At 44.4% G+C, this 27,080-nt stretch overlaps 1 protein-coding gene across 2 annotated transcripts in view; it reads right to left on the reverse strand.

The window, feature by feature from the left end:
* Positions 1-3,083: 3,083 nt before the first annotated feature.
* LOC135510610 (synaptopodin-2-like) overlaps positions 3,084-27,080 on the reverse strand; it is a 62,826-nt gene continuing 38,829 nt past the window's right edge. The window contains exons 3-5 of one of the 2 annotated variants that reach the window (XM_064931668.1): positions 22,891-23,540; positions 17,181-21,073; positions 3,084-7,161 (exon numbers count right to left, since the gene is read on the reverse strand). In XM_064931668.1, the coding sequence (XP_064787740.1) occupies positions 6,484-7,161; positions 17,181-21,073; positions 22,891-23,540 (5,221 nt within the window). In that variant the 3' untranslated portion in view covers positions 3,084-6,483. Of the gene's footprint in view, positions 7,162-17,180; positions 21,074-22,890; positions 23,655-27,080 lie in introns of both variants that reach the window. The other variant, XM_064931667.1, reaches the window with a different exon arrangement.

Consider the following 27,080-nt stretch of genomic DNA (forward strand, 5'->3'; position numbering starts at 1 on the left):
CAATGTGTGTGCCTGAGTCTTATCACCTCTCAACTAGGTATGCTGTTTCAACCTTCAACAATACTCCTGCTTTGGTCTGTTTCAGTCATTGCAGGAAGTCCTGAAGAGCAGGAGTGTGTGAAGGGCTCAGCCCAGCTCTAACATCCAACTTAAATAATCAACATAACGAATCACGGCGATAGGCTATGATTTGTTATCAGGTAGGAGCTGGGCTGGAACAAAATCTTATACACATTCCTGCCATTCAGATCTGTCCACCATTGTAACTCATTATTGTGTACTATGGATATAATTGGTGGGGGGGGGGGGTTAATTTATATGGTATTGATATAATGCATGATTCACTCTTTAGTTGAAGTTTAATTTGTTGACTGATGCCAAGGCAGCGGCTGCTTAGAAGGGGGCAGCTGCAGACCAGAAGACTGCAGCCAAGGTAGCGCCGGTCCACACCTGCCCTGTCTGTCAGGTGAGTAGTGCACACCAGCACACCATTTTATGTTTAACCCATTGCCAACCATCCCTCTAGCTACTACTTATTACACACTATATTTTATGCCCCATGGTCCCTCAACGTTGGACATTTTGGAACTTATTTTCCCTATGCTGCTTCCTTCACTTGTTCTTCTCCTGATTTGATCACTTCTAGACAGAGTAAAACATTTTCAAGTATTGTGGTGCACTGTTTCTGCCACCTTTCTATCACCTGTGTAATGATGTCCTCCTGCTGCATACTCTGGGGTTCAGTTCAGACTGAATGCAGTGTTAAATGTGCTGCTCACAATTGACAGCAGCAACATGGGATATTTGAATTGACAAGAAGGATGTTGATATACAGTGCCTTGAGAAAGTAATTACACCCCTTGACCTTTTCCATATGTTGTGTTACAGCCTGAATTAAAATGGATTTAGATTTTGTTTTTGTCACTGGCCTACACACAATACCTCATAACATCAAAGTGGAATTATGTTTATCAAAATTGTATTAATAAAAAATAAAAAACTGAAATGTCTTGAGTCAATAAGTATTTAACCCCTTTGTTAAGGCAAGCCTAAATCGGTTCAGTTATAGAAACTTGCTTAAGTCACAAAAGAAGTTGAATGACTATCTCATCTAAGTACCCCACACATACAATTATCTGTAATGTCCCTCGGTTGAGCTTTGAATTTCAACCACAGATTCAACCACAAAGACCAGGGAGGTTTTCTATCCCTTTGAGTATGGTGAAGTTATTAGTTACACTTTGAATGGTGTATCAATACACCCAGTCACTATAAACATACGAGCGTCCTTCCTAACTCAGTTGCCGGAATTTAGTTTAGTTTATTAGGATCCCCATTAGCTACTTCACATGCAGCAACTACTCTTCCTGGGGTGCACATAAAGAGTACAAATACATGGCAAAGTACCCAACATCAATAGAAAATTGATGTTGGCCGCCAAACTATATATGCATGCTATGATTTTCTCACATCTGAGGTATTGCCTCACATGCTGGTCACAAGCTACTATTCTGAAACCAATTGAATCACTCTTCAAACAAACACTTAACATTTTTGATAAACCAAACGGTTATAACCATTGCCATATCATTTAAAAAACATAATAGTTTTAGTCTGGAAAGCTTTAAGCAGTATGTACAGTTGAAGTCGGACACATACAGTACATACACCTTAGCCAAATACATTTAAACTCAGTTTTCACAATTCCTGACATTTAATCAGAATATAAATTCCTTGTCTTAGGTCAGTTAGGATCACCACTTTATTTTAAAAATGTGAAATGTCAGAATAATAGTAGAGAGAATGATTTATTTCAGCTTTCATTTATTTCGTCACATTTCCAGCGGGTCAGAAGTTTACATACACTCAGTTAGTATTTGGTAGCATTGCTTTTAAATTGTTCAACTTGGGTCAAATGTTTTGGGTAGCCTTCCACAAGCTTCCCACAATAAATTGGGTGAATTTTGTCCCATTTGTCCTGACAGAGCTGGTGTAACTGAGTCAGGTTTGTAGGCCTCCTTGCTCACACATGCTTTTTCAGTTCTGCCCACAAATGTTCTATAGGATTGAGGTCAGGGCTTTGTGATGGCCATTCCAATACCTTGACTTTGTTGTCCTTAAGCCATTTTGCCACAACTTTGTAAGTATGCTTGGGGTCACTGTCCATTTGGAAGACCCATTTCCAACCAAGCTTTAACATCCCGCTCAGATTTTTTAAAACATGACTTTATTAAAAAAACATAAGCCTATGCAACATTAACCAATTAAAAACAGGTACGTATGTAGCGATGAGGTTTGTGCAGTCGGCTATAGGCCCAATCCATTATCACTGCATATTGTCTATGCTTGAATTGCCCTGCCAATGTTGTTCTTATATAATTTTGAAATTATATTTTTTTAAATGTAGGTATGTGATCATAGATAATTTGTAGTATTACCTGTGAGGCACAGCTGAGTGAGCATAATAATTAGTTTAATTTGATGGCCTGCATCTGATGGTCAGTCTGAGGGGAGGGAGGGAGCAGCAATCCGTTAATAATAACGCAAGCTTATCGGAACACTTTGCTATAGTCATTCAGTGCAGCTGCAGTGTTAGTTGTAGCGTGAGTGGAAGGAGGGAGAACACACATTTTCTGGCTTATAAAAGGGTTGAACAGTGTTGACTGCAGAATAAGAACTTAGTCATGAACTTACTCTTAAAAACAGCAGCTCTTTGCTATATTCCTTGAGTCTCTTTCTAGTCATGGTTTTGAAATCAGACGGTATTAACTTTGCTGTGCGTTCTACCTTCAGACACATGAAATAGTCCTTCCCGTAGGTAGGGCTGCTGAATCAAGTGCACCTACCGCCAACAGTGCGAAACGAATACAATAAATAGGAATGCAAGGCTTTATCATTGAGTTTTTTACAGAAATGTTTGGCGACCGGTTGGTGACCACTGTTCTACCTTATGTAAGCATATCAAAAGTAACATATCATACTAATTTGAGTGTCCCGGATTTGCGTTTAGTAGGTTAAGTCTAGTCTATGAGACCAGTCTGCGGAAACATGTCAGTCCCACAACAACACAACAATACAAATACTTAGTCAGTAGGCCAATGCTTTTTTATTTTCCAAAATGCCTCATACAGCTCAGAATAGTAGCCTACTGAAATCCAATGAAGAAATCAAAATCAACGAAAAGAACACTTTGAACTTCGGAATTATACAGTTCAAACAGACATTAGCTAATTGTTTGGACAGAAAGTGTTTGTGTAAAATAAACAAAAAAGAAAAACCATGAATACATCACTATCACTCAAACATATTGCTGATGCCACAAATACAGTGGGCATCTAAAATCACATGATAGAGAGATATTAGTGTTCACTCTGTGAGACAAGAATTTCAAATCTTGCAATAATAAGAGATGATACATGAACATTCAGAATTTGATCCATCGCATTCACACATACAGTTGGTAGGCCTGCTATGAAAAGTAATGAAAGAAATAAGTAACACAGACAAATGCATGTGATGTATCTCACAATTTCAACTTCATACACATCCATGACCAAATAATTAAAATACAATCATTCATTTTCTACTTTATTCTACATTATCTATTTCCTCGAAGCCTATTTCTCACCAGCCACGGACAACAGCAAATATCAAAGTCCAAGAACATAATTTCCATCCCTCACTCGATTCTCTCTAATGTGCCTGGTGTTAACACTGTTACATACCTGGATATTATTTTTCCAGGTGCCCACAGTGTAATCACTTGGATAAATATCTTGCAGGAGAAAGAATGTCATGTTAGATAAATTAGAGAGCTTGATGCTCTCCCCTTCATTCCCTATATAGTTCACTACTTTTGACCAGAGCCCCCGATCTACCCTGGTCAAATGTAGTGCACTATATAGGGAATAGGGTGCCATTTGGGACACATCCCCTGGTTCTCTGCCACATGTTCATGTAGTACATAAAAGGCAGCCAGAGAAAATAATGAATTGATCTCTCTAAGTGGAGAGCTTACTTAATAACCTGTCTTCCCAACTTGCTGAGTTATAGATTTATCCATTTCCCAAGTTTTAAGCCTGGTTTAGACCCATAATGCATCAGCAGTATTTCTTCTCACTATGCAGTAAGTGTTGAAATCTTGGCCTTGATATATTTATGTAAAGTCTTCTAAAGGACTTACCTAAATATTTATGATTTATGTGGATGTTTGAGATATGATTTATATCCCAGATCAGTATTCAGCCCTGTGTCCATAGCTCCTTGCTCTGGATGTAAAATTGTTTTCTTGGCTTTAATTGACTCCCTAAGCATTTCCCAGCATCATTCGTTTGACAAGACATGCGAGTACACAAACACCACAAAAATCAGAATGCAATGTAAATACATCCACAGTTGAACTTCAACATCATAAAACCATCAAACCTGACCCTTTTTTGTCTAACGCCACCAACCACTATCGTGCCACCTGTGTTCTGCTGTGTGATTCTCAAAGCTTTAGTGTCCTATCAACTAACGCTATCGTACTAGGTTTTAGCTTGTCGACGCACATTATTGTACTGCACCGCAATTTCACACTGGCCTTGTGTTGTGTTCATTGGTGAGAGTGGGTGATCTGTATGATGCACAGCAAACATAGCAGGTATACTTCCCACAGCATTCAATGTCTTTGACACAAATATATACTTTTCAAAAATACAAACGCAACATGCAAAAATTTCAAAGATTTTACTGAGCAACAGTTCATATAAGGAATCAGTCAATTTAAATAAATTCATTAGGCCCTAATCTATAGATTTCACATGACTGGGAATACAAATATTCATCTGTTGGCCACTGACACAGTACCTTCAAAAAAGGTAGGGGCGTGGATCAGAAAACCAGTCAGTATCTGGCGTGACCACCATTTGCCTTATGCAGTGCAACACATCTCCTTCGCATCAAGTTGATCAGGCTGTTGATTGTGGCCTGTGGAATATTGTACCACTCCACTTCAATGGCTGTGCTAAGTTGTTGGATATCGGCAGGAACTGGAACACATCAATCCAGAGCATCCCAAACATGCTCAATGGGTGACATGTCTGGTGAGTATGCAGGCCATGGAAGAAATCAAATTTTCAGCTTCCAGGAATCATGTACCGATCCTTGTGACAAGAGGCCATGCATTATCATGCTGAAACATAAGGTGATGGCGGCGGATGAATGGCACAGCAATGAGCCTCAGAATCTCGTCACGGTATCTCTGTGCATTTACATTGCCATCGATAAAATGCAATTGTGTTCGTTGTCTGCCCATGCCTGTCCATAACAATACCCCACCTCCACCATACGTCACTCTGTTTACAACGTTGACATCGGCAAACCACTCGCCTCCACAACGCCATACACGTAGTCTGCGGTTGTGAAGCCGGTTGGAAGTACTGACAAATTCTCTAAAACAATCTTGGAGGTGGCTTATGGTAGAGAGATTAACATCATATTATCTGGCAAAAACTCTAATGGACATTCCTGCAGTCAGCATGCCAATTGCATGCTACATCAAACCTTGAGACATCTGTGGAATTGTGTTGTGTGACAAAACTGCACATTTTCGAGTGGCCTTTTATTGTCCCCAGCACAAGATGCACCTGTGTAATAATCATGCTGTTTAATCAGCTTCTTGATATGCCACACCAGTCAGGTGGATGGATTATCTTGGCAAAGGAGAAATGCTCACTAAAATTTGAGAGAAATACGTTTTTTGTGCATATGGAACATTTCTGGGTTATTTTATTTCAGCTCATTAAACATGGCACTAACACTTCACATGTTGCGTTTATATTTTGTTCAGTGTACCTGTCCATTCATTACTCCTATCCTTTCATTTTTATACATGCCAATTACACATTCTGCCTTACAACATACTTTATGCCCATTACGTCCTCTAAAGAAATACTATTGATTTCACTTACTTTGAATGCCACTATCGCCTCACAGTGTTTGATGAAATGAAAGCCTCTGAAGCAAAAAGAAGGGTGGAATTGCACCGTCAATCACTCATTGATTTTTGTCCAAAGAAAACTTGATAAAGTTAAACTCAATAGTGGCCCATTTGCTAAAATAGAACCATCATTGACAGTGTCCCCAAAACCAAAACATTTACTGGCTTAATCTGTCTGGCATTTATGCGTACTTGAATGCAATGCAACATTCTGTCTCTCTCAACTAAATTCTGGTGCGGGAATGTCATCATCTGTATACTCGTAGCAGTATTCTCAGTGAAACCGAATAAGCAGATCTAAAACAGACCTCCCTCTAAAACTCTCTCCTATACACATCACAAACATAAAAGCTAGTCCCTCACTCTCCTCAATCAATGTGTTATCCCAATGTCCCAAGTTTTATTTAATGGTGATATATATGGCCACAATTACCAGCTTCATCTGAATATCCTGGAGTTACTTTTTGGTCTTGTTATGAAGTAACCATCATGTTTGTCTGCCTCTAGCGTCTCCAGCTCCAGTTAGTGTGGTACACAGATCTGTAGCTCGGCTGCTGCTGGCCCACAAGGGGCCTTCCGTACCCATGAATAGCCCCAGAGGGCCCGATGTTGGTCTCCGTCAGGGACCTCTGTGGCTGCCACTGTCTGGGCAGGGACCTGTAACCAGTCGGACCAGCGGGGGCCGAGGCTATGCTCTTGGTCGAGGACAGTAACGGAGGCATAACTCTGCTGTAACTCCGACTCTGATCCTGGTTCTGACCCTGGCTCTGACCCTGGCTCTGACCCCAGCTCTGTCTCTTGTTCCATCTTTGGTTCGTGTTCCATACCTCAGTCTTCCTGGGAGGGTCGTCAGACACCCTAGCCTTCCACTCGGCAGGGGGCTCAGGGAGGAGTTTGCGCTGGGCAGCCGAGCGAACGTTGAAGGCGATGGCCTGCTGGAGGTTCTGGAAGGCGAAGGCCTCGTCAACCAGGCCCATGGGGTGGTGAGCTGCGGCCTCCCAGGGGGAAGGAGGCTTGTGACTCCTGTCCAGCCATGACGTCTGCTTCCCCGGGGGGGCCTGAGCAGACGAGGCCTGTACCAGGGATTTGTATGAGGGAAAGGGGGATCCAGATGATGACCGGAGGCCCAGCGATGGTGCTTTGGCGTCGGGTGGGGACAGATTGTAGCTCCGGCCAAACTCCTGGAAAAGGGACATTCAGACATGTTTACTTCAGACAGAGGCAGATTTTGATATTCTTGTCTGTCTCCTAGCAAATAGCAGAGTTTAACTTTGAAAATGTCTTTGACGAATTTTGAGAGCTTCCTTTGAGCATTTAAAATCCACATATAATCTCCAGTATGCTCTTCAATCTCATGCAGCACAATAATGTGTAACTATAAAACTTATGTTAGGTCATCTTTCAAGTAATATTTTTGATGTGGTATATTATTATTATTATTAAATCGAGAACCTAACTAAAGCAATTAGATGTTTAGAACCCCCATTAGTTATGTTATAAATCATTTGTTTGTGTTCTCTTGAGTAAATGGAAATAACACAGCATTAGTCCTACATCATATGAGGAGTATTTTGGTAATCAGAATCTTTTAGGAGTTAAGATTCATGCTGCAATGTTCTAAAAGAAGAAAACTACCACAATCAACCAGATAGAGGACGACTACTCAAGGAGGCTACTTCACCATTTTCTTATTGTTACAATTCCAACACCTAGACGGTCTTTGGATTTCTCAGAACAATTGGCTTATGAGTATGTGTTTCTATTGATAGTCACATTTAGCTTATTTAAATTGGATCTGACTGGCTTCGTGGATTACATGCTTCACTTTTAAGGTATCTCAATGAGTCAGCAAATCTCCCCAATGACTGTTATCTTGTGCCTCTCGTTGTATCAAAGAACAGGGTCCTTTTAAGTCCCCCTTTGGAATGCCTGCACAGGGGGAGGAAATGTGTCGAGTGGGCAATGCTGGCAGCGTCTCTTGTATGATCCAAACAGTCTTCCTGTAATTTAAACCGCTCAGATGGGAGTGTGCTGCCATCTGGTGAATATGTGTAAAAACAGCCAATAAGATCAGCTCCTATAGAAACTTGTGACTCATCGGACAGCAAGAGAGTGAAGTCAATTGCAGCAAAATGTGAGTAATTTTAGGGCGAAATTCAATGAATAACTTGTTTAGTCAAGATATCCTGTAAGCTGTAAGAGGAATCCAAGATCCAGCTGTCTTTGTGATCCAGCTGTCATTATTTGGACTGGGACACATATGAATGGGCTTAACTAGATTAGTAGACAATGTAAGCTCATATTTAATTCTAAGAATGATGTTAAAGAGGATTTGTACAGGCTCCCGAGTGGCGCAGCGGTCTAAGGCATTGCAGTGCTTGGGGTGTCACTCCAGAACCGAGTTCAATCCCAGGCTGTGTCACAGCTGGCTGTGACCGGGAGATCCATAAGGCAGTGCACAATTGGCCCAGTATCGTCTAGGTTCGGGAGGGTTTGGCCGGACGGCATTTCCTTGTCCCATCGCACTCTAGCGACTCCTTGTGGAGGACCAGGCGCCAGCAAGCTTACTTCGGTCGCCAGCTGGACGGTGTTTCCTCCGACGCATTGGTGTGGCAGGCTTTTGTAATTTTGTAATGATTTTCCCCACTGTTCAGAGAAATTAGTAATTGAAGTTGTTGGGTTTATGTCTCACTGATATTACCAGGTACTGACAACTAGATTGTGTTGATCCTGAAATTAGGTGATTCTTTTTTATAGTTCACCCAAATTACATATTGGTTTTCTTGTAAGCAGTCAGTGGACCAGGTATGACAGCAACCCATGCTTCGGTTGTGTTTACATGGCCACTGTTTCAAATGCTAACGTTTTAGCATTTGTGTCACAAATCCAATGCAACTCAATTGTACCTATATTTTCACACTTCCTGTATCAACAAATGTATTGTGTAACTCAATGATGTTACTTATAGATGATTTGAAAATGAAGTGTGAAAGGGCTAATATAGGTACTATTGACTTGAGTTGGATTTGTGCCACAAATGCTGAAAAGTTTGCTTTTTAAACAGTGGCCAAGTAAACAAAAGCAAAGCATGGGTTGCTGTCATACTTTTTCCATCGACTGGTTAACGGGTAACCAATATGTGTTTTGTGATTTGAATGAACTAACCCTTTAACAATAGGGGGAGGGGGGGGGGGGGTTCTTTAAAAATCACCTAATAGCAGGAACAGCACCATCTAGTGTTCAGAACCTGGCAATATCAGGATATAGGATATATATCAGGATATAGGATAGGACATACACCCTAATTTCTCTGAACAGGTCAAAAGAACTCACCAAATTTACTGAGAATATATTGCTCAGAAGGAAGGAAGGCCCCAAAAATTGTCAAAGACTCCTGTCACCCAAGTCATAGACAGTTCTCTCTGCTACCGCACGGCAAGCGGTACTGTAGCACCAAGTCTAGGTCCAAAAGGTTCCTTAACAGCTTCTACCCCCAAGCCATAAGACTGCTGAACAATTGATCAAATGGCCACCTGGACTATTTACGTAGTTTATTTAGCTAATATTGTCTTAACTCTATTTCTTGAACTGCATTGTTGGTTAAGGGCTTGTAAAGTAAGCATTTCACTGTTTTTATTTATTCATTCTATTGAACCTTTATTTAACTAGGCAAGTCAGTTAAGAACAAATTCTTATTCACAATGACGGCCTACCAAAAGGCAAAAGGCCTGCTGTGGGGACGAGGGCCTGGGATTAAAATAAACAAATAAAAACAATATAAATATAGGACAAAACACACATCACAGCAGGAGAGGCAAAACAACACTACATAAAGAGAGACCTAAGACAACAACAAAGCAAGGCAGCAACACATAACAACACAGCATGGTAGCAACCCAACACAACATGGTACGAACACAACACGGTAGCAGCACAAAACATGGTGCAAACATTATTGGGCACAGTCAACAGCACAAAGGTCAAGAAGGGAGAGACAACAATACATCACACAAAGCAGCCACAACTGTCAGTAAGAGTGTCCATGATTAAGAATGAATGAAGATGATTGAGATAAAACTGTCCAGTTTTAGTGTTTGTTGCAGCTCGTTCCAGTTGCTAGCTGCAGCGAACTGAAAAGAGGAGCGACCCAGGGATGTGTGTGCTTTGGTGACCTTTAACAGAATGTGACTCGCAGAACGGGTGTTGAATGTGGAGGATGAGGGCTGCAGTAGATATCTCAGATTGGGGGGAGTGAGGCCTAAGAGGGTTTTAAAAATAAGCAAAAACCAGTGGGTCTTGCGACGGGTATACAGTGCAGTGATTTGTCCATACCCCAGAGAATACTATAGACATCAAGAAAGCCAGTCAGTTGATTATTGACAAGTTTTTCCAACACTTGTGACAAACGGGGCAAAATAGAAATAGGCCTAATACAGTTAGAATCAGCTTGATCTCCCCTTTTAAATAAAGGACTAACTGTGGCTTCCTTCCAAGTAATGGAAGCTTCCCAGAGAGGAGAGACAGGTTATAAAGGTCAGAGATAGGCTTGGCAATCAAAGGGGCAGCAATGGTGGACGGGAAAGGAGGCATGGCTGAGTCAAATAGGAATCCTGACTTAATAAAGTGGTGATTAAAGAGCTCAGCCATGTACTTCTTGTCAGTAACAACCACATCATCATCATTAAGGGACATGGGCAGCTGTGAGGAGGAAGGTTTATTCTCCAGGTTTTTAACTGTTTTCCAGAATTTCTTGGAGTTAGACCCATAGAGAGAGAACTGCTCCTTAAAGTAACTAACTTTGTCCTTCCGGATAGCCTGAGTGCACTTATTTCTAATTTGCCTGAATGAGAGCCAGTCAGCTTGAGTAGGCTTGTGCCAAGCCTTTCGCCAAATGCAACTCTTGTGATGGAGTAACTCTGCAAGATCACGGTAAGGTCTACACCTGTTGTATCGGTGCATGTGACAAATAAAATTTGATTTGATTTGATAGAAACAATACTCCAAGCTGCAGCTCTATACTACCTTTCAAACATAGAGAATCGATACTATATACTCGTTGTTTGGGTTGGATTGGTGTGGGGATCCGTGTATGGCTTTTGCCCACTTCTTTGGATTCCTCATGTCTTACTCAATAGCTAGGTTTCCATCCAATTGGCAACAGATTTTTATGTGAATATTCTAAAATCCACATGAAGCAAAAATGTGCCTACTCTGGTCTTGGCACGTGCGCAGATACAGATACAATGTGGGTAGGCTAGTCTACAGGATGAGATTATTATGTATTCTTTTTTTTTACCCCTTTTTCTCCCCAATTTCGTGGTATCCAATTGTTGAAGTTGCTACTATCTTGTCTCATCGCTACAACTCCCGTACGGGCTCGGGAGAGACGAAGATTGAAAGTCATGCGTCCTCCGATACACAACCCAACCAGCCGTACTGCTTCTTAACACAGCGCACATACAACCCGGAAGCCAGCCGCACCAATGTGTCGGAGGGTACACCGTGAACCTGGCATCACATGACTCCAAGTTAACTTTGATATGATGGTTATTATACTGAACAGAAATGGCCCTCAGAATTTCGTCACAGTGTTTTTGTTCAATCAAATTGCCATCGATAAAATGCAATTGTGTTCATTGTCCGTAGCTTATTCCTGCCCATACTGCCAAATTCTCTAAAATGACATTGGAGGCGAATAAATGGTAAAGAAATGAACATTTAATTCTCTGGCAACAGCTCAGCATGCCAATTGCACACTCCCCCAAAGCTTGATACATCTGTGGCATTGTGTTGTGTGACAAAACTGCACATTAGGGGCAGCAGGTAGCCTAGTGGTTAGAGCATTGGGCCAATAACCAAAACATTGCTGGATCGAATCCCCGAGCTGACAAGGTAAAGTAGCGCGCTGAGAGTCAGGAAGCAAGTTCAGGGAGGGAGTGTTTTAATAAACACAAAATAAGAAACACGAACAAAACACAGGAACAGAAACAATAACATCTGTGGAAGGAACCTGTGTCATGAGTGACAAATATAGGGAATGGAATCAGGGGGTGAGTTGGATGACGTGCAGGTGCGTGTAACGATGGTGACAGGTGTGCGCCATAACTAGCAGCCTGGTGACCTAGAGGCCAGAGAGGGAGCACATGTGACAACAAGGCAGTTAACCCACTGTTCCCCAGTAGGCCGTCATTGTAAATACGAATTTGTTCTTAACTGACTTGCCTAGTTAAATAAACATTTAAAAAAATTAAAGAGTGGCCCTTTATTGTCACAGAAAAAGGTGCACCTGTGTAATGATTATGCTGTTTAATCAGCTTCTTGATATGCCACACAGGTCAGGTAGATGGATTATCTTGGCAAAGGAGAAATGCTCACGAACAGGGATGTAAACAAATTTGTGCACAAAATCTGAGATCAATACAGTTTTTGTGCATATAGAACATTTCTGGGATTTTTTTACTTCACCTCATGAAACATGGGACCAACACTTTACATGTTGCGTTTATATTTTGGTTCATGTCGAATTAACAAATTATCTCCATCACAGCTGTTGATTTTTTTTATACGGTATGACTTTACTCGCATAACAACAGTGGAAAGAAACGTGGTTATTGTTAGAATTTTTGTTGGTTCCAAATTGGATGTTAGGTACTATAGTTATTGAATATTACATGAGTCCTATAAATTGAAATGGCCAATTTGGGTGCAATCAGTTAGCTTAATGTCTCAGAGATCAATTATATTTCAACAAAATATGGTTTCCGGAATGCCTATCTTATCTGTTTCTAACTACAGAAACGATTTCAGAACAATCCGAGATGGTGGGTGTCATGGGTTGCTGAAATGACATGGAATGACCCAGTAGGAGATTGAGAGATTTTGAAAATGATTGGAAAAATGGAAAAGAAATATCCCACTGTTCTATTTAACTTTTCTATCTGTTTTCCATTGCTAACCCATAGCTTAAGTTCACTTATTGATAATGTATCAAAAATGTATATGAACAGAATGACGGTTGTTAAATGTGGGTACGATATGAATAAATCAAATAAAATTGTATTTGTCACATTTGCCGAATGTGTGTGTGGGGGGGTGGGGGGGAGGCATGAACTAATCGCTGATTCCCAGCCACAGCCAGGGACGCTTGGGTGTCTGCCTTGGGTTGGAGGGGGTGACGGTAGGGGATGGAAGGTCAAACTTAGATGGGCACCATTGAGTCTGACTCTACCACACCATTGGGGAGTCCAGTTAGCATTGCGTGTCACCGTTAGGAATTTGATGATGTCATGGCAACTGGGGCCATTGGAGAGAGAGTTTCCTGGTCTGTCGTGATAGAAAATATCAAATCCATTTGTAGCACTATGTTTTCCACTTGGCTCCTACGTCACTGGTTTATAAGCAAGCGCTGTCTATTACTACCTGTTGACTACCTCAGATGAAAAATACTGAGATGAGGGCATTTGTTGGCAAAGGCAATGTGTGAACAACAAACACATTTTGGGGGTCTTGTCTCATTTAATCTACCAGGAAACACGTTGTGCATCAACAAATGCATTTCTGTTCATTCTAGAACAGCCAGTTTTAGTCTTGATTGTGACTTTCCCGTAACTCATACAGAGGTCTATACAGTAATTAAAATGGACAAGCAAGTAGAACACATTTTACATTTCAGGTCTAGTCATCTAGCAGACCGTCTTATCCAGAGCGATTTACAGAAGCAATTGTGGTTAAGTGCCTTGCTCAAGGGCACAACGACAGATTGTTCACCTCGTCGTCACTGGGATTCGAACCAGCAACTTTTCAAACAACACTCTTAAGTGTTAGACTAGCTGCCATCCATCTAAATAAGTATTCCTTAGCATGCATAAAATACATAAATCTACATGAGATTAAGAAGCAGGTGTAGCCAACAGGCCAGGACAGGACTCTTCTAGTCGGGTCATTCAAGTAGGGATCAAATTTCCACCCGATATAGCCTGTTCCTGCAGCCTGCTCTGGGCACCGATTGATATTAAGACTCCCTCTAAACAGATGACATCCCCTTGACAACCCCTCTAACATGGATCCCAAAACGACATGATGATGCAAGACTGACGGGTAAACACTTAGGTCACAGCTTGCTCATCCTCCAATCTTATCCAAAGAGGTCACTCCACGCTCCAATTCGATGAGGTCGTCAAAGATCGAAATACCCTTGATGCAGAATCAGTGACCATGCGTTCAAGGATGGGAATGTGCCTTTTGAGCACTTCCCTAGCATTCTAGATAACTCTGGAGTTTGGGTGAGGAACATATCCGATTTCTAAGCAGGTGCAGCTAGCTGGTTACAAGGCTTTTATAGAAGACGAGCAGTGAGCTATTATTGGAAAGTGGTTGGCTATCCATTGAATTTACAATAATAAAACACAGTGGTAACAGTGGTAGCTATATCCACTCTGACAGTACAGAATCATGTTGGCTATGCCAATAAACATGTCAGTTGTTTAGAAGTTGGCATGGATTACCTGCACAAGTTCCTTCTCCTCTGTCCTAGTTGTCTCTATGTTCTCAAAGTCACTTCGGCTGTGATTATTGAAAGTATGATTTTGTATTTTGCTATGACTGAAAATAGTACAAGATGTGTTGCAGTTTTGTAAATCTAAACCTACAAATCCATCCGTTGTCATATTTGAGTGAAGAAGTAACAAAACAATGAAGACATATTTTAATTGTGTGGGTGTGGTCATTTGTTTTGTACAGAAAATAGGGTGAAGTGGTGACAAGGTGGGAACAATGTTGTGCCAAGCATAAAGAAGGTATGGAGGAAAAGTAAGGAGTAACAAACAGAACGGGATCTAAACAATGCATGCAGAAGAGACCAACCAAGGAAACACAAACAGAAGGGTAAAATACATTTTAATTGCACCGATGTGAATCTTACAGAAAGTGCACTATGGAGAAGAAACACACAAAAGAAAATGAAAAAGAAACAACTTGAAGAACGAAAGGAAGCAGCCCTATACGAAATGATACCTTTAACATTTCAGGGTGGTTTCATCCTAGCTCACCTATTTTCTGTAACTGTGCTTATTTAAATATCCCTTTAATGATGTTTGTTTTTGGCATTATGTCAAATTAAAGAGCAGGTGGACAGAAACATAGAAAAAGGATGCAAAGCTGAAATCAGAAAAGTGAGAAAAGACAATCATTTGTAGGCCAAAGCTAGAGAGGTAGTGCGTGACTGCCATTCGTGTAGGTGAAATACAAGCCGACTAATCCTCCCAAACCAACAGCTCTCACTACACACAAACATATAATCTGTGACATTGGGACAGTTTAAATGTAGGAACCTAACATGATGCAACAGCTGGTAAAAAGTTTAAAATAAAACCAAACCATTCAAGTAGAGTCTTTGGAAGACGCTGAAGGAAATTGTACACGATCTACATCCTACATTCGTCCAAGTACATTCCACCTCTCAGAGATGGGGGCCAGAGACACACACACGCACACACACACACCCTTTAAACCCCCTATGCTCCTTTGAGACCTCTCTTTCAAAGTCACTAAGATCTCTTCTAGCCATGGTAGCCAAAATAATGGGCAACTGGCCATTTTTATACATGACCTTATGCATGATGAGATGAACATTTCTTAATGAACATAGGAACGACACCTGTGTGGAAGCACATGCTTTCAATGTACTTTGTATCCCTAGTTTACTCGTGTTTCCTTTATTTTGGCAGTTACCTATATACTTCCATAAAATATAATACATTAACTTTTTGCAATGTAATTTATGAATATTTTTCCGTGAACATTATTTCGGCAGGTTTCCTATTCATTTTAGCACATGAGCATTATATCCACCAAATCGAAATAATTTCTCTATACATACAAAACATACATATCCTCCTAAGATCCAGGAATTCATTTTCGTCCTCTCTAATGGACATTCGTTTTTGGTCCGTATCTCTTAGGCCATACATGCCACTGTGGTAGATCCTGTTGTACCTTTGAGAGGACATTCTGGGCTTTCCAATGATAACATGTGTCACCTTGATCATTTTTTCTTTTTGGTTCTTCAAAATGCCGACCATCACAATTAGCACATTTCATAGTAAGTGTCTGTAATTGTATAATTATCATTTTTGTGAGTTTGATATTCAAATGTTTTCTAATAGGTAAATATCTCAGGAATAGTTTGGTGAGTTTGAGAGCAATGTAATCATATGTGACATTAAATAAGAGCTAAACAATGTTCTTTACCTACTGCCCCCACTTACTGTAATTGTTCATATTTTTTCATGTTTACTAACAACCCAGTCCTAATGGCCACAACAGTGAACATCCTTTGACATGTTTTTTTTCTTCACCCCAAAAACTTCATAAACTTAATGAAAAATGTATATATGATCTAAAACTGGGTCTCAGGAGAATATGTCAAATAAAGTCAGACAGTTCTCAAAATTGTCTCTAAATATATTTCAACTGACCAGTCCTGGTCTCCCTTACCATGTTTTAAACCTCTTTAGTCACTACTAATCATTTAGTCTTCTCTTTGTCATCAAGGTCAATTTTGACAAACAATTATTGCTCATCTTAACAGCTAACAAATACACTGTTGATATTGCAGAAGAGATTCTCAAAATTAGCACTCGCTCAGGCACCTCCTTAGTACTCATCACCAACATTTTCTTAAATCACCTTTCAATCTACTCTCATTTCCATTTTTTTCTCAGCAATAAACACTCACCTGTTCACATTCTGTCAATGCCTGCTCACAGACTCCGATGAATCAACACTGATTCACATCATAAGTCCATTGAATGCATTTCATGGCTTTCTTGAAAATCTACATTTTATAATTTTTGTTGGCTCGGGTAAGTAATAAGCTATACCAATATCATATACTTCATGTTCAATGTGTTTTGCATTGCATTAATGCTAAGAAACAAACTTTGAAAAGCTTTGCTTAGCTGGTGGAAAACTACATCCGAACTTGACGATATTTGACATTCTAAATTGTGTCATATTGTGACATCATTTAAAACAATATGTTGGCTGTAAAATATTTAGAAAAGCCATCTTAAAAGCCTTCTATGAATATATTGCATTTGTATGAATGTCTATTTTAACTAGATCTTATGTTGTTTCAAGCAAATATCACTTAGTCATCCTATGAAATTCATTCTTTCTCCACAGGTGCTGGCTTCCATACCTGGGCTGAACTCTTTTTGGCCATGAACCTGGGCTTTGGAGCGGTGCTGCCCCCAGAGATGGACTCAGGCTTTGCCGCTATCGGAAAGCTGGGGACCACATAGGTACTGGGAGGTAGTGGCTGGTAGGGGGCTTGGGGTGCTGCTTGGTAAGGGGGGCTATGGGCTGGCTGATATGGACCTTGGGGGGTCGGTTGGTAGGAAGAGTTTGGAGCTTGGGGCTGGGGATGGTGCTGGGGTAGATAAGGGGCTGGAGGGGCTTGTTGGTAAAGGGGATTATATGGTTGTTGGTAAGGGCCAGCAGGAGCTTGCTGGTAGGGGTTATTAGGTGGCTGGTAAGCATTAAGTGGGACTTGGTGGTAGGGACTATCGTGCATGTGTGGTTGAGGGGGCATCCCATAGGGCTGCTGGGGCTGCTGTGGATAGGCAGAATTCATTGGTCCAGCCGGCTGGACAGGGGAAAGTTGCTCATAACTGATTGGTTGGTTTTGGTTTTGGTTTGTAGGGACTGGGGCAGGGGCTGGTGCAGGCTTTGGTGCAGCGGCCTTGGCAGCCTCGGCAGCCTCCACTGCTGGGCCATATGTAAAAAGGGAGGCATTGAGCTGATACGGCTGATGTTTCATGACATCTATAACAGCAAGGGGTTTGCAGGCAGGTTTGCCTTTCCCTTTCTTGGCTTTGGCCATAGGGCTAGATGGAGGGGGTTGCTTAATGGCCCCTGGTGGGTAGGATGGGGATTGTATGGGGTTGTAATTTGATGTAGGGGGAGCTCTGCAATTGGGTGAATATTTCCACGAATGAGGTACGGAGGGAGAGGGCGATGTGGACCTTGCCTTGTTTTCCTGTGCAGTGGCTGCCTGGGCTTGCTGGGCTGCCTGTGCAGTGGCTGCCAGCACAGTGTCCGAATCCACTACATACTTCTCCATACGAGACTGCCTCTTGGCGAACAAATCAGCTCCTTTCCCTGTAACAGCCGGCATCGACAAAGCTGAGCCCATGCCTCGCACTGGTACCAACACGCTGGCCATTGGATTGATGAGGGGTGACGATGACCTTTCTCCAAGTGTGTAAGAATTCATTCGCTGTGGGCGAGGCGGAGGAATAGAACGGGCAGCATTTTGTGGCGCATTCCCAGGTTTCGGAGAAGGTTGAGCCACTCTGTCCATCGGGGTCTGGGTTTTTACTGGGGCTTGCTGTGGTTGTGGGGCCCAGGTACTTGTGTGTGTCTGAGGCTGTGCCTGAGCCGGGGCCCATGCATTCATAGGTGGCTGTGGGGGTGTCTGCTGTGGAGGTGGCTGTTGCCAGCATTGCTGGGATGGGGATTGGGTTGGAGTTGTTTGGGCCCAATGTGACTGTGGCTGGACCTGATTCTGATCTGGGGTCCAGGCATTAATGGGTAGCTGTGCTTGAGCCTGAGCCTGAGCAGGTGCTTGAGCCTGAGCAGGTGCTTGGGACCATGTATTCATATGGGGTTGGGGCTGAGCTGTAGGTTGGGGTTGGGCTGATTGGGCCCAAGGTGGCTGTGGTGGCTGGGCCTGGCTCTGTGGTGGTGTCCATGCATTCATTGGAGGCTGAGGTGATGACATCCAAGGTGGCTGAGGCTGGGCCTGGGCCTGGGGCCAAGCCTGTTGTGGAGGCTGAGGTTGTTGACCCCATGGTGGCTGGGGCTGTTGCTGTACATGTTCTTGAGGCTGAACCCAAGGTGGCTGGGGCTGTTGCTGAACTTGTTCTTGAGGCTGAGCCCATGGTGGCTGGGGCTGTTGCTGAACTTGAGGTTGAACCCATGATGGCTGGGCCTGTGCTTGTTCTTGAGGCTGAGTCCATGGTGGCTGGGGCTGTTGCTGAACTTGTTCTTGAGGCTGAGCCCAAGGTGGCTGGGGCTGTTGCTGGACTTGTTCTTGAGGTTGAACCCATGGTGGCTGGGCCTGTGCTTGTTCTTGAGCCTGAGTCCATGGTGGCTGGGGCTGTTGCTGAACTTGTTCTTGAGGCTGAACCCAATGTGACTGGGGCTGTTGCTGTACTTGTTCTTGATGCTGAACCCATGGTGGTTGGACCTGTGCTTGCTCTTGAGGTTGAGCCCATTGGGGCTGGGCAGCCCAATAATTAATTGGTGGCTGAGGCTGAGCTTGAGGCTGAGGAGGAGGAGGTTGGGGAGTCACCCAAGGGAGCTGTGGTGGGGACTGACTTGGAGCTGGAGCTTGGGGCTTCATTTCAGCAGGTGTCCAAGTACTCACGGGTGGCTGCAGTTGTGGCTGCTGTTGTGCCTGTGTTTGTGGTGGAGCCTTAGAACTCACTTGAGGCTCGGGTTGTGAATGAGGCTGAGGTGGAGAAGGTCCATTTCTTCCCCAGGCTGGCGCTTGCTGGGGCTGCTGCTCTGCCTGGGACCCTGGGGGACTCCATGTGTGTTTTTCTGGAGAGGGGGTGTTGGCAGGAACTTCCTGGGGTGCAAGAGGGGGGGAGGGTTCTGGGGCCGGTACAGGGGTTGGATCCAGTTCTGGAGCAGGGGCGGACTCCGGCTCGGAGGCTGTAGCAGGTGCGGGGACACTATTTTCAGCATGCAGTGGCAACTCCTGGTTGGCCAGCTCAGGCTGAGGGGACCAAGGCGGAGAGTTGGGATTAATGATGGGCTTGGGAGCGACTGGTGGAGGCGTCTTATGTTTGACCCTTGGTGACTGGAGGAAGTTGCAAGCCTCAGCCCCCAAGCTAAGGTAGTCCTCTTCCGTAGCCGACTCGAAATCGAACTTCTTGTCACTCCTGTTGAGGAGATTCATAAGCTCCGGGTTGGGTGGAACTTTGGGAGCCTGTTTGAAATTGAACATTGGCTTGCCCTTGAATCTGTTCCTTGTGTCCTGCAAGATCCCAGACTTAATAGCCGGCGTTGAAATGCGCTCGTCGCGTGAGGCAATCTGCTCCCCCTGACTCATCGCTTCTTGGTTGTTCCCACTCATTGGGGTAAGAAATGGGATGGGCACCTGGTTTTGTACTGAGAAGGGTTGGGGGGTTCGATTGCTCATGGAACTCTGCATTTCATTGCTTTGGTGGTTGGCGACGCCATTCATGTTAGATGAGTACTGTTGAATTTGCTGCTGCTGCTGGTGGTACTGCTGCTGCTCGTACGGTTGTTGCTGCTGGTATTGCTGCTGCTGGTTGTATTGCTGCTGTTCGTACTGTTGTTGCTGCTGGTATTGCTGCTGCTGCTGGTATTGCTGCTGCTGCTGCTGTTGCTGCTCGTAATACTGCTGTTCTTGGAACTGCTGATACTGTTGCTGCTGCTTCTGGTGCATGTTCACGTCCATGTAGGCCTGGCTCTCTGTGGTGGCCTGCATGTACGAGCGCTCCTCCATCTGCTGGTAGGCTGCATGCTTCTCCACCTCCTGCACTCCCTCCACAGGAATCCCCTGGCGCCTCATCTCCTCATGTTCGGCAGCGATCTCGTCCATGCGCTGGCGGCGCTGGGAAAACATTGTGGCCCCCTTGCCTGTGGTGTTGGGCAGTTGCTCCATCTCCTCTCCGGAATTGAGCTTGCGCTCGATATTGAGTAGTCCCGTGTCCCAGTCGCAGGTTATCACTCTGCCTCCACCATGGGCATTAGTAATGAAGTCCTCGTCAAGCTCTGAATCGCTTGTGGTGGCTAAGAGGGTAAATTTGATCGCTCGGGGGTCTTTTTCCTCGTAGTCTTCCTCGCTGTCGTCTTCCTCGTACTCTGGTTCGCTCTCACCAGTGCCGTAGCTGACGAGTGTGTACTTCTTGGCCCTCTGTTGATGCCTCTTGAACATCAACACCCCCTTGTTGTTGGGGTTGGGAGCGTCAGCGTTCAGAAGAATAGCAATGCGCTTACATTTAGACTTGGCCTCCTTCACCTGCTTGTCTGACAGGCTCTCACTGCGCCTGAGCCCTGCAAAATAGAGAGAGGGAGAGAGATAGCGAGAGAGAGACAGGTGGAGGGAGGGAGGAAGAGAGAGGGTAGAGGGAGAGAGACGAGGGATATTTCAAATGGTTGCTTCTTGTGGCCTATTTAATTGAACTGCATATAATGGTTATTAATAGCTTGGGTCTAATTGAGACGACCACAAATCATTCCATTTGGATGAACATCCATCGTAAAATGTTTTCCACACCAAGTTACACTGTTTTCAGATACCAGCAGGCCTGCAATGCAACCACATTTTCTTCTGAGTCTTATGATAATCTTGAATACACCTTAACACTGCATGTCCACCCTAATGACATTGTGAAAACATATCTTAATACATTAAAGCAACCACTCACTAATTACTTCCACTGATATTTCACTCATATAAACAATCACTGTTTAAATGGCAGACATGAAAAATAGCAGAAATTATGACAAACTGCAAACTTAAATCACACCATGATATTAGATAGTAAATTAAAAGCAGCGTTAAATATCATAGCAGACAATTGTATTCACCCCGTTATATTGAAAACCGGAATCTTTTTTTCAAGCAAAAAACATTTGTAGAAATCCTACAAATGACATAAATGCAAACAATAACCTACACATTTCCATAAACATACATAAGAGCTAAATCTAATCCATTCATTCACTCATTCATTCAATATTTTCCTGGTCCTGATCTAATACTTGGTTATCTATAGCCCAACAAAAAGTCCTTTAAAGCCCTTTACCTCAGTGCCGAAACTTATCACAGATTTGATCATTCAATCTCCAAAATCTCTATTAAATCAACACAAAAAGCAATTACCTAATTCTCTGACCAACTGTCTAATATCCTCCTAGTTTGTTCCCCTATAATACACGATATTAAGAAAGCTGTGAAAGCCTATTCAAATGGGTGGTCCCCATAGTTTGAGCCAATGGCAGAGCATAGAAGAGATAAAATGAATTAAAAATAGTCTGTGGGACGGGAGTGCATTCACCAGCACCCAAGCACCTTTCCCACTCCTTATCTGTAAGTCCACTCTCGGATCTGTCACCTAAACCCGAGGCGACGACAGTCATGTCCACACACTCTTTCACAGCATCAACCCTACACACACATACGCAAACATAAAAAGCGGTGATTTAAAAAAGTACCCATCCTTACATTTTTATTTCTCTCAGTACGACTAACCTCAAGATGGAGGAAGACTGGGAGTAGTGAGTGAAGCTCGCTTTACGGCTCGGGCTAAGACATACGGTTTTAAAGGATCGGGTAACGGGCTAGTGAAGCACATGCTGGTGTCCGTCAAAGAGCACTTCTGCAGGCATCATCAATGCGCTGGCATTCAATTAAATGTCATACTTATCGCCCTGAAAGAGACATCCTCATCAAGCCACTATTCTAAGCTAGAGGAAAACATTTATATATATTTTTTTAAACATGATCATTCTCTATCTCTGCCCATTATATTGCCACAATCCTGCCCTCAGTGATCTTGGATACTACAAACTGGATACTATTCAGGCTTGAACTGGACCTCTCTGCTTCAGTCCAAACAAAACCCCTCCCAAGTAAGAAAGAGCATCTACTATTTTTGGGGCCACATTTTTGTGTGCAACAGGGCACCGGGCTCAGGAATGCACACATGCCTCCCAGAGTTGAGTTGACAAATGTAGTTCACAGCAGTGCTACAGTATGTCAGTCTGCTATTAGTCTGTGCACCCTATAAGACAACAGTAATTTGACCCTCATAAATACACACACAAAGCAGGACTAGTAGCAGTGGAAACAAGCATAGAGTACTCACTGGCGTGCCTGGCCCGGTGCTTGTTGGGTTTCCCAAGGTCCTTCTCCGAATCCGAGTCTGGCTCCTCTGCCGGCTCGGCACCCTCTTTGGGAATTCCGAAGGAGACAGTGAAGGAGGCAGGAGCTCCCTGGCTTTGCCCTGCTCCTTCCTCCCTGGGGGCTCCACCAACATTTCCACTGGCCCCACAGGCACCCTCCCCCTCTACCAGACATGGAGAACCCCTTCCGGCTGCGGGATGCTGCAGGGTGATCTCCACCACTCCATGCTGACTTAGGGGCTCCCTAGCTGGGCCACAGACGTAGAGCGAGTGGGTGGTGGTATGGAGGAGGGCCTTGTTCTGGAGGGCCTCTCTCGCCTGGATCTCCCCCTCTATTCCAAGAGCACTCCCCAGGGAGGTGCAGACAGGATCCTCCAGGGTGTGTTCAGAGAGGGACAACTGGAGCTCCACCATTGCCCCTGGGGAGAAACTCCCTCCCTGGGGTCCTACTCGACCTCCGTACCCTCCCCCTCCGAGTAACTGGGACTCTGGGCCGCAGAGCTGGGTACGGACCAGATGGGTCCCTCTGGCGGCCTCCGTGTCACTCTCCGTCTCCCCATAGTAGGTCTCATCCTGGGACTCAGCGATGTAGAGCTCTCTGGGTGGTTGGGACCTGCAAAGGGACAGGATGCGGAGGTTGGTGCTTTCCAAAGCCTCACCAGAGGACTCCCTTGTGCCAAAGTAGGTCTCCTCTGAATTAAATGCCTCGGGGGTTAGTGCACAGCATCTGTATGAGCAGGGGGGGTGGAGAGTTAGGAGCATAACACATCATACAATAGTTCAATGAAAATCACTTTGAATTTACAAGTGTTTAGAATGTGCATAATAAGAGTATGGTCATTTGGTTTGAAATGGGATAGATAGATAGATAGATAGATAGATAGATAGATAGATAGATAGATAGATAGATAGATAGATAGATCATCTCATTTAAAAAAAACATGTTTTTTGATCTGATGGTTTGATTGCCTGGATTTCCAATATGTAATATCGTTGCATATTGTGCTGCGCACCAGAGCACTTGACGTTTGTGTTAACTAAAGCCATCTCACCACTGGCCCCTTAAGTGGTCACCATAATCACGCAAACTCAATCTCTGTCCCTCATGTTAAATGACTGGAGTGAAGCACTGAAGTGGAAGGTAATCACATTTCAATTGGGCCCCACTTCATTTCCCCTTTCAGCGTCATAGAGAAATGCAGTATGTCGTTGTGCCACTGCAATTATTGCATTGGAGTCAATTAGAACCTAGCAACCAAAAGGGAAGGGGGTGAGAGATGTGACCAAACATATTTAATTAAGTGATAATGCCCTCGAAGCCGGTGTTTGGAGGATATATTGGCACGTATTAATGCCAAAATAATACACAAAACAGGCTCTGCCCCAACTGCCCTGAATTTTATTTTATTTATTTTTATTTCACCTTCATTTAACCAGGTAGGCTCGTTAAGAACAAGTTCTCATTTACAACTGAGACCTGGCCAAGATAAAGCAAAGCAGTGCGACACAAACAACAACACAGAGTTACACATGGAATAAACAAACATACAGTCAATAATACAATAGAAAGAGTCTATATACAGTGTGTGCAAATGAGGAAGGATAAGGGAGGTAAGGCAATAAATAGGCCATAGCGGCAAAATAATTACAATTTAGCAATTAAACACTGGAGTGATAGATGTGCAGAAGATGAGTGTGCAAGTAGAGATACTGGGGTGCAAAGGAGGAAAAAAAATGTTTTTTAAAATAAATAACAGTATGGGGATGAGGTAGCTGGATGGGCTATTTATGGATGGGCTATTTACAGATGGGCTAAGTACAAGTCCAGTGATCTGTGAGCTGCTCTGACAGCCGGTGCTTAAAATTAGAGAGGGAGATATGAGTCTCCAGCTTCAGTAATTTTTGCAGTTTGTTCCAGTCATTGGCAGCAGAGAACTAGAAGAAAAGGTGCCAACGGAGGAATTGGCTTTGGGGGTGACCAGTGAAATATACCTGCTGGAGCACGTGCTACGGGTGGGTGCTGCTATGGTGACCAGTGAGCTGAGATAAGCCGGGGCTCTACCTAGCAAAGACATATAGATGACCTGGAGCCAGTGGGTTTGGCGACGAATATAAAGCGAGGGCCAGCCAACGAGAGCGTACAGGTCACAGTGGTATATGGGGCTTTGGTGACAAAACGGATGGCACTGTGATAGACTGTATCCAATTTGCTGAGTAGAGTGTTGGAGGCTATTTTGTAAATGACATCGCCGAAGTCAAGGATCAGTAGGATAGTCAGTTTTACGAGGGTATGTTTGGCAGCATGAGTGAAAGATGCTTTGTTGCGAAATAGGAAGCCGATTCTAGATTTAATTTTGGATTGGAGATGCTTAAGGTGAGTCTGGAAGGAGAGTTTACAGTCTAACCAGACACCTAGGCATTTGTAGTTGTCCACATATTCTAAGTCAGAAATGTCCAGAGTAGTGAAGCTGGAAGGGTGGGAAGTTGTGAGCAGCGATCGGTTGAATAGCATGCATTTAGTTTTACTTGCATTGAAGAGCAGTTGGAGGCCAAGAAAGGAGAGTTGTATGGCATTGAAGCTCGTCTGGAGGTTAGTTAACACAGTGTCCAAAGAAAGGTCAGATGTAACGGCTCTCCTCCTCATCTGATGATGAGGAATAGGAATCATCGAACCAACACGCAGCGTGGTAAGTGTTCATAGTAAATTTAATGAAATAAACTGAACACTTAATGACAAAAAACAACAAAGAGAGTGAATGACATGAAACAGTCCTGTAAGGTGAAAAACCACAAAACAGGAAACAACTACCCACAAAGCCCACGTGGGCAAGAGCTACCTAAGTAACTTCTCAATCAGAGACAACGATAGACAGCTGTCTCTGATTGAGAAACATACCCGGCCAAAAACAAAGAAATACAAAAACATAGAAAAGGGAACATAGAATGCCCACCTTAGTCACACCATGGCCAAACCAAAATAGAGAATAAAAGCCTCTCTATGGCCAGGGTGCGACAGTAACCCCCCCCCCCCCAAGGTGCAAAACCTGACTCTAAAGGGGAGGGTCCGGGTGGGCCTTCCTTACGGCGGCGGCTCGGGTGCGGGACATGGACCCCGCTCCACCTCAGTCTTGGCCCACTTCGGTGGCGCCTCTGGCGCGGGGACCCTTGCAGCAGGCCCTGAACTGAAGACCCTCGTAGAGGGCGCCACTGGACTGAGGGGCGCGTCTTGACTGAGGGGCGCGTCTTGACTGAGGGGCGCATCTGGACTGAGGGGTGCCTCTGGACTGAGGGGCGCCTCTGGACAGAGGGGCGCCTCTGGACTGAGGGGCTGCGAGTCTGGCGGCTCCGGAGTGAAGGGCGACTCTGGCGGCTCCGGAGTGAAGGGCGGCTCTGGCGGCCCCGGAGGGAAGGGTCGGCTCTGGCGGCCCCGGACTGACGGGCGGCTCTGGCAGCTCTGGACTGACGGGCGGCTCTAGCAGCTCCGGACAGACGGGCGGCTCTGGCAGCTCCGGACTGACGGGCGGCTCTGGCAGCTCCGGACAGACGGGCGGCTCTGGCAGCTCCGAACAGACGGGCGGCTCTGGCAGCTCCGGACAGGAGGGCGGCTCTGGCAACTCCAGACAGGAGGGCGGCTCTGGCAACTCCAGACAGGAGGGCGGCTCTGGCAGATCCGGATTGGAGGGAAACTTGGTTCTGGGAGCAGGCACAGGACTCACCAGGCTGGGGAGACATACAGGCGGCCTCTTCCTTGGCCGATACACAGGGCCGTGGAGGCACACTGGCGGTCTCGACCGCATAGCGGTCCCCCCCCCCCCCCCCCGTTCTGGCTGGATGCCAGCTTCCACCCCGCAAATGCGGGACGCTGGCACGGAGCACACCGGCCTGTGAATACTCGGCTGAGATACAGTGCGCATCACCCCATAGCACGGGGCCTGATCAGTCACATGCTCGACCCAGTAAGCACGGGGAGTGGGCTCAGGTCTCCAACCTGACTCTGCCACACTCCCCATGTGTCCCCCCCAAAAAAAATATTATTGGGGCTGCCTCTCTGGCTTCCTCGCCAGCCGTGTTCCCTCATAAACGCTGGTTCCCTTCTCCTGCTGTCTCCGCTCTCCTGGCTGCCTCCACCTGTTCCCATGGGATGTGATCCCTT

Source organism: Oncorhynchus masou, chromosome 23, assembly GCF_036934945.1.
Source record: "Oncorhynchus masou masou isolate Uvic2021 chromosome 23, UVic_Omas_1.1, whole genome shotgun sequence".
NCBI classification, from domain to species: Eukaryota; Metazoa; Chordata; class Actinopteri; order Salmoniformes; family Salmonidae; genus Oncorhynchus; species Oncorhynchus masou.